The sequence below is a fragment of the Bos taurus genome, chromosome 16 (assembly GCF_002263795.3).
Source record: "Bos taurus isolate L1 Dominette 01449 registration number 42190680 breed Hereford chromosome 16, ARS-UCD2.0, whole genome shotgun sequence".
NCBI classification, from domain to species: Eukaryota; Metazoa; Chordata; class Mammalia; order Artiodactyla; family Bovidae; genus Bos; species Bos taurus.
In genome coordinates, this window is record NC_037343.1 from 64,501,903 (window position 1) to 64,516,136 (window position 14,234).

At 38.8% G+C, this 14,234-nt stretch overlaps 1 protein-coding gene across 8 annotated transcripts in view; it reads right to left on the reverse strand.

Annotated features, from left to right (window-relative positions):
• Positions 1–14,234, reverse strand: part of NMNAT2 (nicotinamide nucleotide adenylyltransferase 2) — a 226,243-nt gene that overhangs the window by 208,639 nt on the left and 3,370 nt on the right. For 4 of the 8 annotated variants that reach the window (XM_005217288.5, XM_024976174.2, XM_059875347.1 and 1 more), the window contains exons 2-3: positions 13,724–13,856; positions 12,180–12,255 (exon numbers count right to left, since the gene is read on the reverse strand). In XM_005217288.5, the coding sequence (XP_005217345.1) occupies positions 12,180–12,241 (62 nt within the window). In that variant the 5' untranslated portion in view covers positions 12,242–12,255; positions 13,724–13,856. Of the gene's footprint in view, positions 1–12,179; positions 12,256–13,175; positions 13,450–13,723; positions 13,857–14,059; positions 14,209–14,234 lie in introns of those variants that run through there. The other 4 variants (XR_009490752.1, XM_059875350.1, XM_059875348.1 and 1 more) reach the window with 3 other exon arrangements.

Genomic DNA, 14,234 nt, shown 5'->3' on the forward strand with positions numbered 1-14,234 from the left:
AGTAATGTCTCTGCTTTTGAATATGCTATCTAGGTTGGTCATAACTTTCCTTCCAAGGAGTAAGCGTCTTTTAATTTCATGGCTGCAGTCACCATCTGCAGTGATTTTGGAGCCCAGAAAAATAAAAGTCTGACACTGTTTCCACTGTTTCCCCATCTATTTCCCATGAAGTGATGGGACCAGATGCCATGATCTTCGTCTTCTGAATGTTGAGCTTTAAGCCAACTTTTTCACTCTCCTCTTTCCACTTTCATCAAGAGGCTTTGTAGTTCCTCTTCACTTTCTGCCAGAAGGGTGGTGTCATCTGCATATCTGAGGTTATTGATATTTCTCCCGGCAATCTTGATTCCAGCTTGTGCTTCTTCTAGTCCAGCATTTCTCATGATGTACTCTGCATGTAAGTTAAATAAGCAGGGTGACAATATACAGCCTTGACGCACTCCTTTTCCTATTTGAAACCAGTCTGTTGTTCCATGTCCAGTTCTAACTGTTGCTTCCTGACCTGCATACAAATTTCTCAAGAGGCAGATCAGGTGGTCTGGTATTCCCATCTCTTTCAGAATTTTCCACAGTTTATTGTGATCCACACAGTCAAAGGCTTTGGCATAGTCAATAAAGCAGAAATAGATGTTTTTCTGGAACTCTCTTGCTTTTTCCATGATCCAGCAGATGTTGGAAACTTGATCTCTGGTTCCTCTGCCTTTTCTAAAACCAGCTTAAACATCAGGAAGTTCATGATTCACATATTGCTGAAGCCTGGCTTGGAGAATTTTGAGCATTACTGATACTCTTAATCTCTACTAAATCTCTAATTATGTCCCCTTTTGAATTTCTTATTCAAAAAATTCTATTTGAAAAAATAATATTGTTTATTTATCCTATCTTCTCTTCAGTGTAGCTTGCTAGAAATGTATTTTATTGGTCTTCTCAAAGAATCAGGTTTGGATTCATTGATCAGTTGTATTTTGGGGAGGCTGACTCTATTCACTTCCCAGGTTATTGAAGTGGATGCTTAGCTCATTCGTTTGAAATAATTTTTAATAAGTGCATTTAATGCCATAAATTTCCTTCAATTTACCTGCATTACACAAGTATTTTTTATTTTTTAGACTTGATTTTATAATATTATCTGTTTTATTGACTTCGTCTGTAAAAATATTATTGGAATATAATTGTTTTTCAATGTTATGTTAGTTTCTGCTGTACAACAAAATGAACCAACCATATGTATACACATATCCCTTCCCTCCTGAGCCTCACTCCCACCCCCCAAGTCAGGTTAATTTAAACCAGTAGTTCTCAAGGTGTTGCATTAGCCAAGTTTTATCATGTGTTTTTCTTTGCTGCTGTTGTTGTGCTCACTCAGCTGCATCTGACTCTTTGTGACCTTATGGACTGTAGCCCATCAGGCTGAATTGTCCATGGGATTTTCCAGGCAAGAATACTGGAGTGGGTTGCCATTTCCTCCTCCAGGGGATCTTCCTGACCTAGGGACTGAACCCACATCTCCTCTGTCTCCTGCACTGCAGGCAGACTCTTTACCACTGAGCCACCAGGAAAGCCCATTTTCTTTGTTATTCTTCTGTAAATGGTGTGTAAATTTTATTTAAATCATGAGTTATTCAGGAATGTGTTTTTAAGTATTCAAACATATGAGAATTTCTAATTTAACTAAATTCTGATCAGAGAATGTGGTCTATACTACAGTAATTCATTAAAATATCTAGCCTGGTCAAATTTTTAAAATGTTTTATGTGTATTTGAGAAGAGCATGAATTCTCTATTTGTTAGGTGGAGGGTTTTTATATACATAGGTATATAATATTATTTTCCAAAGACATACAGATGGCCTCAGTTCAGTTCAGTTCAGTTGCTCAGTCGTGTCCGACTCTTTGCGACCCCATGAATCGCAGCACGCCAGGCCTCCCTGTCCATCACCAACTCCCGGAGTCTACTCAAACTCATGTCCATCGAGTCGGTGATGCCATCCAGCCATTTCATCCTCTGTCGTCCCCTTCTCCTCCTGCCCCTAATCCCTCCCAGCATCAGGGTCTTTTCTAATGAGTCAACTCTTCACATGAGGTGGCCAAAGTACTGGAGTTTCAGCTTTAGCATCAGTCCTTCTAATGAACACCCAGGACTGATTTCCTTTAGGATGGACTGGTTGGATCTCCTTGCAGTCCAAGGGACTCTCAAGAGTCTTCTCCAACACCACAGTTCAAAAGCATCAGTTCTTCAGCACTCAGCTTTCTTCACAGTCCAACTCTCACATCCATACATGACTACTGGAAAAACCATAGCCTTGACTAGACGGACCTTTGTTGACAAAGTAATGTCTCTGCTTTTGAATATGCTATCTAGGTTGGTCATAACTTTCCTTTCAAGGAGTAACTACGAGCACATTAAAAGATGTTCAATATCACTAATGCAAATAAAAAATGAGAGAGAAGTGCCAATCAAAACTACAATGAGGTATCACCCAGCACTGGTCAGAATGGCCATCATCAAAAATTTTACAAATAAAAAATGCTGGAGAGGGTATGGAGAAAAGTGAACCTTCCTATACCGTTAGTGGGAATGTTAAACAGGTACAGCTACTATGGAAAACAGTGTGGAGCTTCCTTAAAAAACTAAAAATATACTTATTATATGATCCACTCCTGGGCATATATCCAGAAAAGACAAAAACTCTAATTCAGCAAGACATGCATCCCAATGTTCACAGCGCTATTTACAATAGCCAAGACACAGAAGCAACCTCAACATCTGTATCAACAGATGAATGGATAAAGAATACGGTGTACATATACAAAAGAATAGTACTCAGCCATAAAAAGAATGAAGTATTACCATTTGCAGAAACATGAATTTACCTAGAGATTATCACACTAAGTAAAATAAGTCATACAGAGAAAGACAAATATATATCACTTATATGTGAAATCTTAAAAAATGATACAAATGAACTTATTTACAAAACAGAAATAGACTCACAGACATAGAAAACAAACTTATGGTTACCAAAGGAGAAAGGGGAGGAGGAGTAAATTAAGAGTTTGGCATTAACAGATACACGCTACTATATATAAAATAGATATACAACAAGGTCATTACTGTAGAGCATTCAAAATCTTGTAACAACCTATAATGGAAAAAAATATGAAAAAAAAAAGACAATAATTTTGCTGTACACCTGAAACTAACACAACATTGTAAATCAACTATACTTTAAAAACTATTGTTTAAATCTCTGTTCCCTGAAGATGATCCATTCCCACCAGAAAAGAAGTCCATATTGGCAAGTAGTCTTAAACTGACTTTACAATAAATACATTCAAAGAAATTTTTTAAAAAAATCTAAAAAAAACCCAAAGCTTAAGAGACAAACACAGAAGATGTGAATTAAGTAAAGATGAACATGAAAAATAGCTAAACAGAGAAACAAACATTTGATTAAAAAATATTCAATGAGATAAACTCTAAACTCATCACAGAGAACGAATTTTTTTAGTTTTGTTAGAGCTTTAATTGACAAAATCATAAGACATTTAAAGTGTACATTGTGATGATCTAATACACACACACATTGTAAAGGGATTACTCTCATCCAGTTAATTAAGGAAGAATTACTGAATTGGAAGATTAAGGAATTCATGCAGAACACAAATCTATTTTGAACTGTATTGTGGTAGCTTAAAATCGCAGCCACAAATTCTTTGATATGCCTTCTATTCAGAGGTGGGTGTAGCCCCTGTATTCCTCCCGTCTGGGCAGGTTTATTGTGTGCTTAGTGGCTCATTCGTTGTCTGACTCTTTGCAGTCCCAGACTGTAGCCTGCCAGGCTCCTCTGACCATGGGGATTCTCCAGGCAAGAATACTGGAGTGGGTTGCCATGCTCTCCTCCAGGGGATCTTCCCAACCCAGGGATCGAACCCATATCTCTTGCATCTCCTGCATTGCAGGCAGGTTCTTTACCGTCTGAGTCACCTGGGAAGCCCAAGTATGGTCGAAGGGATAGTATGTGATTTCTGAGCCTAGATAATGAAAGTCTATATAGCTTTTGCCTCATTTCTGGAACAGTCACTATTGGAGCTCTGAGTTGCCATTAAACAGTATGATTACCATGACGAAATCATACTACATTGTGAGGAAATTCAAACCTCACAGAGAGGTCATGTGTAGGCATCCACCTTACAGTTCAAGTAGAGTTCTGCCTTGCTCACTGTAGCCTAGACACGTGAACCAAAAAAACCCAGCTATTCAAATGATCACCAGCTGGTCACGTCTTCTCATCTGACACCCTGAGCATCATGAAGCAGAGTCTAGCTATCCCTGAAGTACCTATCCAAATTCCTATCACACAGAATCTTGGAGATTGTTTTATGCCACTGTGTTGTGGAAAGGTTTGTTTCACAGCAACACACAGAATACATGAAGCATGCATCTAATCAGTAGTTTTAGGAAGAGGATAAACAGTATGGTGGAAGTCATATTTGGAGAGACAATATACACTGAGAACTTCCTAAAGTTCTTGAAATTAAAGCAGATGGTAAAGAATCTGCCTATAATGCAGGAGACCTGGGTTCAATCCCTGGGTGGGGAAGATCCCCTGGAGAAGGGAATGACAACCTACTCTAGTATTCTTGCCTGAAGAATCCCATGGACAGAGGAACCTGGCGGGCTGTGGTCCATGGGGTTGCAAAGAGTTGGACACGGCGAAGCATGCACACACTTCAGTGTAGCCTCCAGGTAGATCTGGAAACCCCTTTGTCCAGAACTAGGTATCTCAGACCTCCTGACCCTCAGGGATATTGGAGAAGACAGCAGATCTGTCTGTCAGGCAGGAAAGCAAGCAGACGGGGTGCCCTGGTTTCTCTTCTTCTTTTCACCACTGCAGACAAGCCGGGGCTTGCTTTGTTCATTTTTTAAAACTCTAGGTCAGGGTGGAAACCATTTGGAAGGTTTTCCCAAATCCCAGTTTCACAGTGAGCCTGACTAAGGTGCCATACCCTATACAGGATGCTGTTGATCCCCACTACTCTGAGGAATTCAAACTCCTAGCCAACTTCTACTTGCTTCCAGACCTAGAAGACCATCAGGCCCACAGCTCTAGGTTCACTAAACTAGTGGTGCTGCTTTTTCACTTCTGATACCCAGAGATGATTCTCTTGTGACTGAACCCAGAGACATTTTTTAATTTAAAAAAGAAAATGTTTTTGTGACTGGAGTTCTTGGAGAAGATGTGGACATTCAAAGCATCGCTCACAATACCATTTTGACTATTTTCCTCTGCCTTTCTGGATGTGAGGAATTCTGTGGTCTTGCTACCTCTTTGGCTTTTACTCAGTAATGGGGATTGAGGTTTCCTCTGTTCTCAAATGTCAAAAACCTATTCAGAATCTCTGTAAGTCTCCTCGGGATTCTGACTTGGGATGAAGGGAGGCAGAGTACAAAGTCCGTTTGTTTCTTGCTCTCCTCTCTGATTTTCTGTATATATCAATTTGAAGGACTTTAATATATTCTGATGCTGAAAGCCTTGCCCTTAAATCATCAGTTTTTGTCCTGATTCTTCAGAATCTATGTGATTTTATAACCTGAAGTTTTAAAATCCTAGAGGGCAAGTGATAAAAGAAAATATTGGGGCTGGGGGGAGAAACTCCATAATTTACCATCTCATTATTATTCTATCAGAAAAAAGATTTCCATCTCTGCCTTTGTGTCCTGAAAGTCTCTCTTCCCATTTCTTCAGAGGCCGCATTTCCTATCTCCTCAGCCTCTCTTTTATCTCTTATTTTTCTATCCTGGATCCTTTCTGCTGAAGGCTCTCACCTCTCTGTAAGACAAAACCTCTCCTAGCTCTCTTACTTTATAGACAAGCTTTCTGAAACCACTCAAGTATCTTCAGTTACATCTACATATTGATGACTCCCAAATTTACAACTCTAGTCAGATTTCTTTCATGTTCTCCAGATCACAAGCTCTCTCAACTCCAGACCACTCCAGTTCAACATGTCAACAAAACTTCATTATCTTCACATCCATACATCACTCCAAACTATTTCTTCTCTTATGATTTCTATTTTCATCTAGTTTCTCAAGCAGAAACCTGGAGTCTCCTGGATTTCTTCCTCTCCAGTGCTCACATCCAAGAAGTGACCAAGTCCTGTCATTATGTTTCCATTTATGGATTATTTATAGCCAAGTGTTTATTATGTATCACTAGAACCATAACAGTATAATGAATTAAAGATGAGGTTAAGGTACTAAAATTAAAAAAAAAAATTAAAGTGTCATTGGAGTCAAAGTAAAAATAGTTTGGGTAAAGGAAATATGATTAGTATTACCCAGTAGAACAGAAAGCTTAAAAGAATGAAAAATTTAAAAGAGAGTGTCAGATTTAATTAGAAGGTTCCAAGTCATCTTAAAAACACCTGAGGGGAAAAAGAGGATTTTCAGCAGAGTGTCTAGTAGTTTTAACAACTGTTTCGACTGCACTACTCTGTACTTATAGGGTGCTTTCACCACCACATGCATAAGAGGTAAGAGAAGGGTAATACTCTACATTGTATCTGCAGGCTAAATTCAAATGATATATTTTGTTTTGGGGAATATCAACTTTTAAAATGGCAATATAAAGTTTCCCATGGTCTGTACCAGCCTCAAAAAGGATCATTAAATGGAAAACATCTTGAACTTGTCAGACAGCAAGAATCAGAGATGTCCCATTCAGCAGATAGAGATCACTGGGTCTGAAAGTATATTTCAGAGGTTGACAAGTTCCTTTCTTGTTTTTAATTTGGACTGGGGATCTAGTCATTTCTTAGAGTTTCACAGAAAGTAGATTCTAATAGGTAAGTGTCTAACAACTATTACTACTACCAGGTAATGTGGTTCTTTGCTCATCCATCTCTTCTCTTGCTTCCTCTAGACTTTATAATTTCCCTTTTCTCTTTCCGTGCTCTTGCTTCTTTCTCTACTCAGTTTTCCTCCCTATCTTTCTCTTTCTCACTAGGAAAAAAAAAGAGCAAAGCAACTGTTGAGTTCCCTGACTGGTCACATTCCAGAGAAATGAGGAAATGCAGGTTGTTATACAACTGGGAGGGGTCAGGTATGACCTAAAGTTGAGGGATGAGAAGAGAATTCTAAAGAGAAGAGAAGGCAAAAAGGTTCAGTAAAGGTTTAATGTTAGACTTTTATTATATAAAATGATCCTTTGTGAATCCCTTCTAGGGCATTTCATCCTTCTCAGGCTGTGATGGTTCCCAGTAGATCCAGAATTGCCAAAGAAAGTCAGCAATGATGTATTCAAAGATGATCACCCGGATCAACTTTTGTTCAAAAGTATCAGTACCTGATATTGTGTTACAGTGAGCCTTAGGACATGTCCTAGGGAATGGCCTCTAATAAGGCCATTTTTTTTTTAATCACCAGTATGCAAAAAGCTATTAAATTTATTTTTAATCTATCTCCTATTCAGTTTCCCCCTTACCCTTAGGTTTCCGTAACTTGGCAGATAGTCCAGACAGTCTTTAAAAACAATGACAAACAATGAAACTCCTAGCAACAATAGCAACCACCACAACAATAAAATCTACTTTACTTTTTGGTTGGTGGGAGATCAATAAAAGCCTCCCATAAATAATTTGCCTCACAGAAATAACTGCTCTTAGTATTGTGTTTTTGGCCATTTTCTGTGCAAGTATATGTCATAGTTAGACTTTACATCTACTATAGTATACAACTTGTATAAGCTCTATTAACCTAAATATAACTGTGACATAGAACTACAAAGTTTGCATCCTTCAGCCATATTTTAGTCTAGAATACTTTTAGCTGTGGTTTGCCATCACTCTTCTGGTAGCTGAATTGTAAATATTCCTTTTCCTTCTGGGAAATAGAATTTGAAAAAGTTAACTCTGCAAAACCTCATTCTGAAAGACTTTGAAGCTGACTGGAACACTTAAGGACCATCTGATTGCATGTCTGTCTGCACCTGATCTCGAGATGAAATGGTTCCAAAGACCTCTAAAAGTTTTATCACTCTATACTACAACTGCCCCATAATTCTCCTCTAAGCTTTAAACACTTGAGAGCAAGACCGTATTGTTCACATTTGTACCCCAGTGACTAGCATATGACCCAACACACAGAAAATTCTCAATATGTTTTTGAGGATTGAATGAATGAAAAAACTGAATAAATAATTAAACACTAAAATTCTAGAGGATCCATAACTCATTAAGCTTTCTCCTTAGCATTAAATACACCCAGATTAAGGCTCTGAGAAGTAAAGGATTGGTTTAGATTTGTCTTTAAAGAGCAGAGAAAGATAGGAATGCATCATCAGTTGAACACTCCCTATGGTCTCTAACATCTTTACCTAAAATTCCTATTGCACTTTAATGCTACAATTTAGCTGTCCAACAAATACTTACAGAAAAAGGACTTCAACTTCACTTTCTACAAGCTGATTACCTTCCATAACATCTAGGCCACTGCTGCCTACATTTTGGAAGTGTTGGTATTCCAAGAGTTGGCATGCCTTATAGGTTTACCACAGGGTTATTTTTCAAGAACTAAACCCTTGAATAACTTCTTGGACAAAGGGTCGGATCACTTTGGATACCATAAAGGAAAGCTCACAGCCACTGGTTGAGAGACAGCAAGATAATGGGAGAGTGAGCCAGAGAGCCTTCTAGAAATGTCAGTTTGAAAGAGGGCAGGGAAAGCACAAGCAGGTGGTTTTGCTCCTTCTAAGCCTCCTTATCGTCTTCAGTGTTGACAGATCTTGGACCTCATCTCATTCAGATATAAAACTCCTAATGAACTGAGATATCCTCTGTAGGTAGATGAAAGCTGTTTTCTCTCTTGGCACTTTATACTTGGTCAAGTGATACAACTGGTCATAGAGTTTTAAGGCAGCGTGCTGTGTACCTCTCTCTCCCCAAATGCAATTTTACATTATTTTTTTAAATCTACATTATTTAGAATGTGAAGTTGACTGTGTGAAGCTCTGATTCACGTTATATGTGTAACAAGAGCAGCACCACCTGTTGAGCGCCTACCAAGTGCCTGCAGCTGCCGGGCACGGTATCTAGTTGGTAGGTCGCTAGGTGTTTAGTCACTAAGTGTTTCCAACTCTTCTGCGACCCTGTGGACTGCGGCCCACAGGCTTCTCTGTCCATGGGATTTTTGTGGCAAGAATACCAGAGTGGGTTGCCATTTCCTTCTCCAGGGATCTCCTTGACCCAGGGATCAAACCTGCATCTCCTGCATTGTAGGCACATTCTTGACCACTGAGCCACCATGAACTTAGATAACATGCCTGCCTCTAGAAATATAACTTAAATATAAATATCTCATTTACTTTGAAACTGCATATGACCCTCTCCTTAGGAAACATACATTAAATTTATTTAGCCCTATCCTGCAGCTGCTGCTGCTAAGTCGCTTCAGTCGTGTCCAACTCTGTGCGACCCACCAGATGGCAGCCCACCAGGCTCCCCCGTCCCTGGGATTCTCCAGGCAAGAACACTGGAGTGGGTTGCCATTTCCTTCTCCAATGCATGGAAGTGAAAAGTGAAAGTGAAGTCGCTCAGTCGTGTCCGACTCTTAGCCACCCCATGGACTGCAGCCTACCAGGCTCCTCCGTCCATGGGATTTTCCAGGCAAGAGTATTGGAGTGGGGTGCCATTGCCTTTTTTACAGGAGAAAAAAAAAATAACAATAATAATGCCAGAATTTTTAAACAACTTTCCAGTGAGCAATACAAAGACCACTGAGTTTTCTTTTCTACACTGTGACAATTTTCTGATTTTTTAAATCTAATTTTTCTATCCTATTTCCAACCTAGCTGATTGCCTGTCTTTTCTCTTGCCATCTTTCCCCAGAAGTGTGCTTTTCTTTTGCCACACAAAAAGAGGATTAACTGGTTCCCCTATGCCCAAAGTAGAAAATATAAAAGTTAAAAGTAATTTGGACACTGAAGACCTTTTTCCTACATTGAAGTATGAGACTTTGTGTTAGATAATTGATTAGTTCAGTCAGTTTAGTTCAGTCACTCAGTCATGTCTGACTCTTTGCAACCCCATGAATTGCAGCACGCCAGGCCTCCCTGTCCATCACCAACTCCTGGAGTTTACTCAAACTCACGTCCATCGAGTCGGTGATGCCATCCAGCCATCTCATCCTCTGTCGTCCCCTTCTCCTCCTGCCCCCAATCCCTCCCAGCATCAGAGTCTTTTCCAATGACTCAACTCTTCGCATGAGGTGGCCAAAGTACTGGAGTTTCAGCTTTAGCATCACTCCTTCAAAGATGAGCTATCCATAATTTTATAAGTGTGCTCTTTACTGACTAAGTAAATTACATATAATAGTTTCAATTTCTCAGACAGGCTGAAGGCCCAGAAAATTTCTTCTCTTATTGCTTAGTAATGCCTCTCTTATTGCTTAGACTTCGGTATTCCATAGAAAGGTGGCCAGGAATTTTAATCATTTATATGAAAAGTCAGGGTCCAAACTTCAAAATTTTCCCAAGATTGATTGATTCTACAAACATTTATGAGCATCCTTGTATCAGGCAACCTGCTGGGGGAGTGATAAACAGCAGTAAGCAAAAAACAGGTAGTGTCTGCACTTACAGAGTTTATAGCCAACTGGAGGCAACAGACATTGAATAAAGAATTACAAATATGACAAATGCCATGAAGAAGATGGGCAGGGTGCTATGGGAGTATGTAGTAGGTGTAGCTAGCCTAGCTTGATGGGGTGTAGGGCAGAGAAGACTTTTCCAAAGATGTTCTAGTTTAGGCTTGAAGCATAAGAAGGGAGAAAAGTTATATAAATAAGGAAACAGCTGGTGTAAAGGCTCTGAGTAGAAAAGAATACCACTTATTTAAGGACCTAAAGGAAGGTCACTGTGGGTAAAGTGCTGACTTCAGGAAATGTTAGAGAAAAGGCAGGCAAGGACCAGATCATGTAGGTCATCATAAGGACTGGGGACTTTATTCTAAGAGCAATGGAAAGCCAATGGAAAATTCAAGCCAAGAATTTAAAATAAAAACTTTAAAGATTAACATGGCTAAAATATAGACTAAAATATATATTAATTCACTAATTTCTTCTGGGACATGCTCTCATATCTTGTAATCCAATGATATTAAGGATTTTTATAAATGTGAGACAAACTATCTAGGTTTATAACATATAGAATTTTTCTGTGAATAGAAAACATCCTAGGATAGCTAAGCAAAGCAGAACAGTACTTGGGTACCTATCCATAATCAGCCTTGAAGTAACAAATGCATATCGTGAGCTGCTTTGCTTTTCATCTATATCACATTTTAACTTCAACTGAAAATGGAAGTGGTAAAATAATAAAGGCAGGGAAAAGAGGACTGTGTCCATGCGTATGAGCATGTGTGCACACGTGTGGTTTCCTATGGTTTTGAAGAAGAGCAGATTTATGACAGTATCAGTTTCATATTCTCCGTGCTCAAAAATAGTTGACTATGCTCCAGATATAAGGAAAGAGGTGACTATAAAATAGTGAAAAAATTGTTTTCCTTTTATTTGGGTGTTTTAAGGGAAAAAAAAAGGCAGCTTCTGCGTAATACCACATATTTTGACATGAAATACATTGATTTTAGACTAGGGACCCCATGCTGGTTTCCGTAGTACAGTTCTTGGAGTAGTAAAGAAATCCATGAACACAAAGGCCTTTGGACAACATAAAGTATAAGAGGCCAAGGTTTTAATTTAATAGTCTTCAGTCTTCCCTATGGGCATTTCTTCCTGACTTCTCCAGATGGTCTACATCCATTAAAACAGCAGATAGGATTTTAAGGTGTAGTTCTTTACCAGAAGTGTTTTCTTACTGGGAGTTAAGAGAAACTCCTGAAGATTAATAAGATTTCCTTTGGGAATTATTAGGGGAGTGGAGGAGAGGGAGCAAGCTCTGACTACCACTGTCATCTCACTGTCTCCCAAACCAGAAGTTTCTTCTCTTAAATCTTGAACTGCAATGCTTCCTGACTGTTCTGGAGGCTCAGTGACTCCTTCTTGGAAATGAATGAATAAATTCACACTGTTTGAGAATAAATAAATTGTTTGAGAAAGGCTGCCAGTGAGTTTAATCAACTTGTATCCAACTCACTATTTGAAGAGAACGAATTACTCACTTGATTGAATCACTTAGTTCCACGTCTGAGGTGTGGTACTGAAGAGAAGGGCTCCTATACATTGTGTCCTTGAATACTGCAATTGACAAATCATTCTCATCAAAATAGAAACACATTTATGAAGCATCTATTGTACACAAGATTTGTAAACAATCAGAATATGTAGGTTAATTATCAAAATAAATTAGTACTTGTTAAGGGTTCATGGAACAGGTGAGATGGGTATTATTAGTAAAAAGGAGGAGGCTTGCTATATATTAATTATCAGGTTACCAAAGCTCTGAGTAAATTCAATAGCAATGTTAAGAGTAGCTTCTTAGCAAGTACTTGGTGTCTGGTTGAAAACTGGCCACTCTATTTACTTGGGCAGAAGTGTGGTTATATTAAGCTGTTTTTAGTGATAAAAGGTTTTTTTTTTAAAGTTTCCACCCTCTGGAATCTGACTCATAATGTCCTGATACTGTATTCTTTTCTGAAATCAGAGTCGAGGACAAAGAAATCTATCTTCTAGCACTGAATGAGAATAAATTTGGGTGTGTGGTCAGATTTATGAGTATTATAGACAAAGACTGGATAACCTATTTTTTAAAAAAATAATTTTATGCTGCAGTTGTTCTATATTACTAGTTTTAGCTTGATAAAAGAGCAACAGGTCAAAAAAATTAACATTCATCAAATGCCAGTGTTGTATGTCAGGCACTCATATATTCATGAAAGTAAAAAGTGAAAGTCACTCAGTTGTGTTCACCTCTTTGTGACCCCATGGACTATACAGTCCATGGAATTCTCCAGGCCAGAATACTGGAGTGGGCAGCTGTTCCTTTCGCCAGAGAATCTTCCCAACCCAAGGATTGAACCCAGGTTTCCCACATTGCAGGTGGATTCTTTATCAGCTGCTGCTGCTGCTAAGTCACTTCAGTCATGTCCAACTCTGTGGGACCCTAGGTGAGCCACCATATATGCATACAGTTATCATTAAAGTTTACAGAAAGCCTGTGATAGGTAATGTTTCCTTTAATCAAGGAAAAAACTGAAGTTCAGAGACTGAGATGGAAGACTTGGGATGCACTCAGATCTGCTAGCTTATGATTTTTCCATAAAATCACTTAGGCATAAAGTGAAAAACTTAAGATTAGGTAGGATGAAACAAAATGAAACAGCTTGTCTTCTATAATTTCTTTTAGTTTCGATGTAACCTTTTCCGGCAGGGGGAACAAGGTGAATAATATTGCAGGAAGATGCTTGTATTCTACAAACCTGTTGATGGGGGCTAATAGAAAGAGACGAAATTGGAAAATGTACATTAAGCAATATATAAACTTGGATCATAATCTTTCTGAATCCTATTGACTTTAAAGTTACTTTCAAGATGGGTATCAATGTTCTATAATCTGTAAAGTGTAAATGTTACTATTCTATCTGGTTTGTAGAGACTCTAAAGCTATTCAAGAGTCTTGAAAAATTCTTAGGAAAGCTGCTATAAAATACAAAGAAGGCTTATGTGTCTGAACGTCATCAGCACACTTAAAGCACTTTCTTCTTACCTTAACTGCCGAACTCATAATATTGCATCCAAATCCCATCTCTATTCTCTGGTATCTCTACCAAAAGGTGGGTTCCTCCCAGACAGGGAACATGTCTCTTCCACAGTGGTATCCATAGTAACCTGGACAGTGTCTGAAATATAATAAATGTTCAGTAATAAACATTTGACTGGATAAACTGTTGACTGGATATAGGAGCCATAGACATAAAAGGTGCTAAAAGGGGGTGGTTGTTTTACATAATAAAATTTTTTATTCTGGTTAAGATCTTTAAAAAAATCTAACCAATAAATTTCAGAAAGGAAATCTATGGTATTTTAGGTACTGTGTGCCTACGTGCTCAGTCGCTTCAGACTCTGCGACCCTATGGACTGCAGACCGCCAGGCTCCTCTGTCCATGGTATTCTCTGGGCAAGAATACTAGAGTGGGTTGCTATTCCCTCCTCCAGGAGATCTTCCCGACCCACGGATTGAAGCCATGTCTCTTATGTCTCCTGCATTGGCAGGCAGA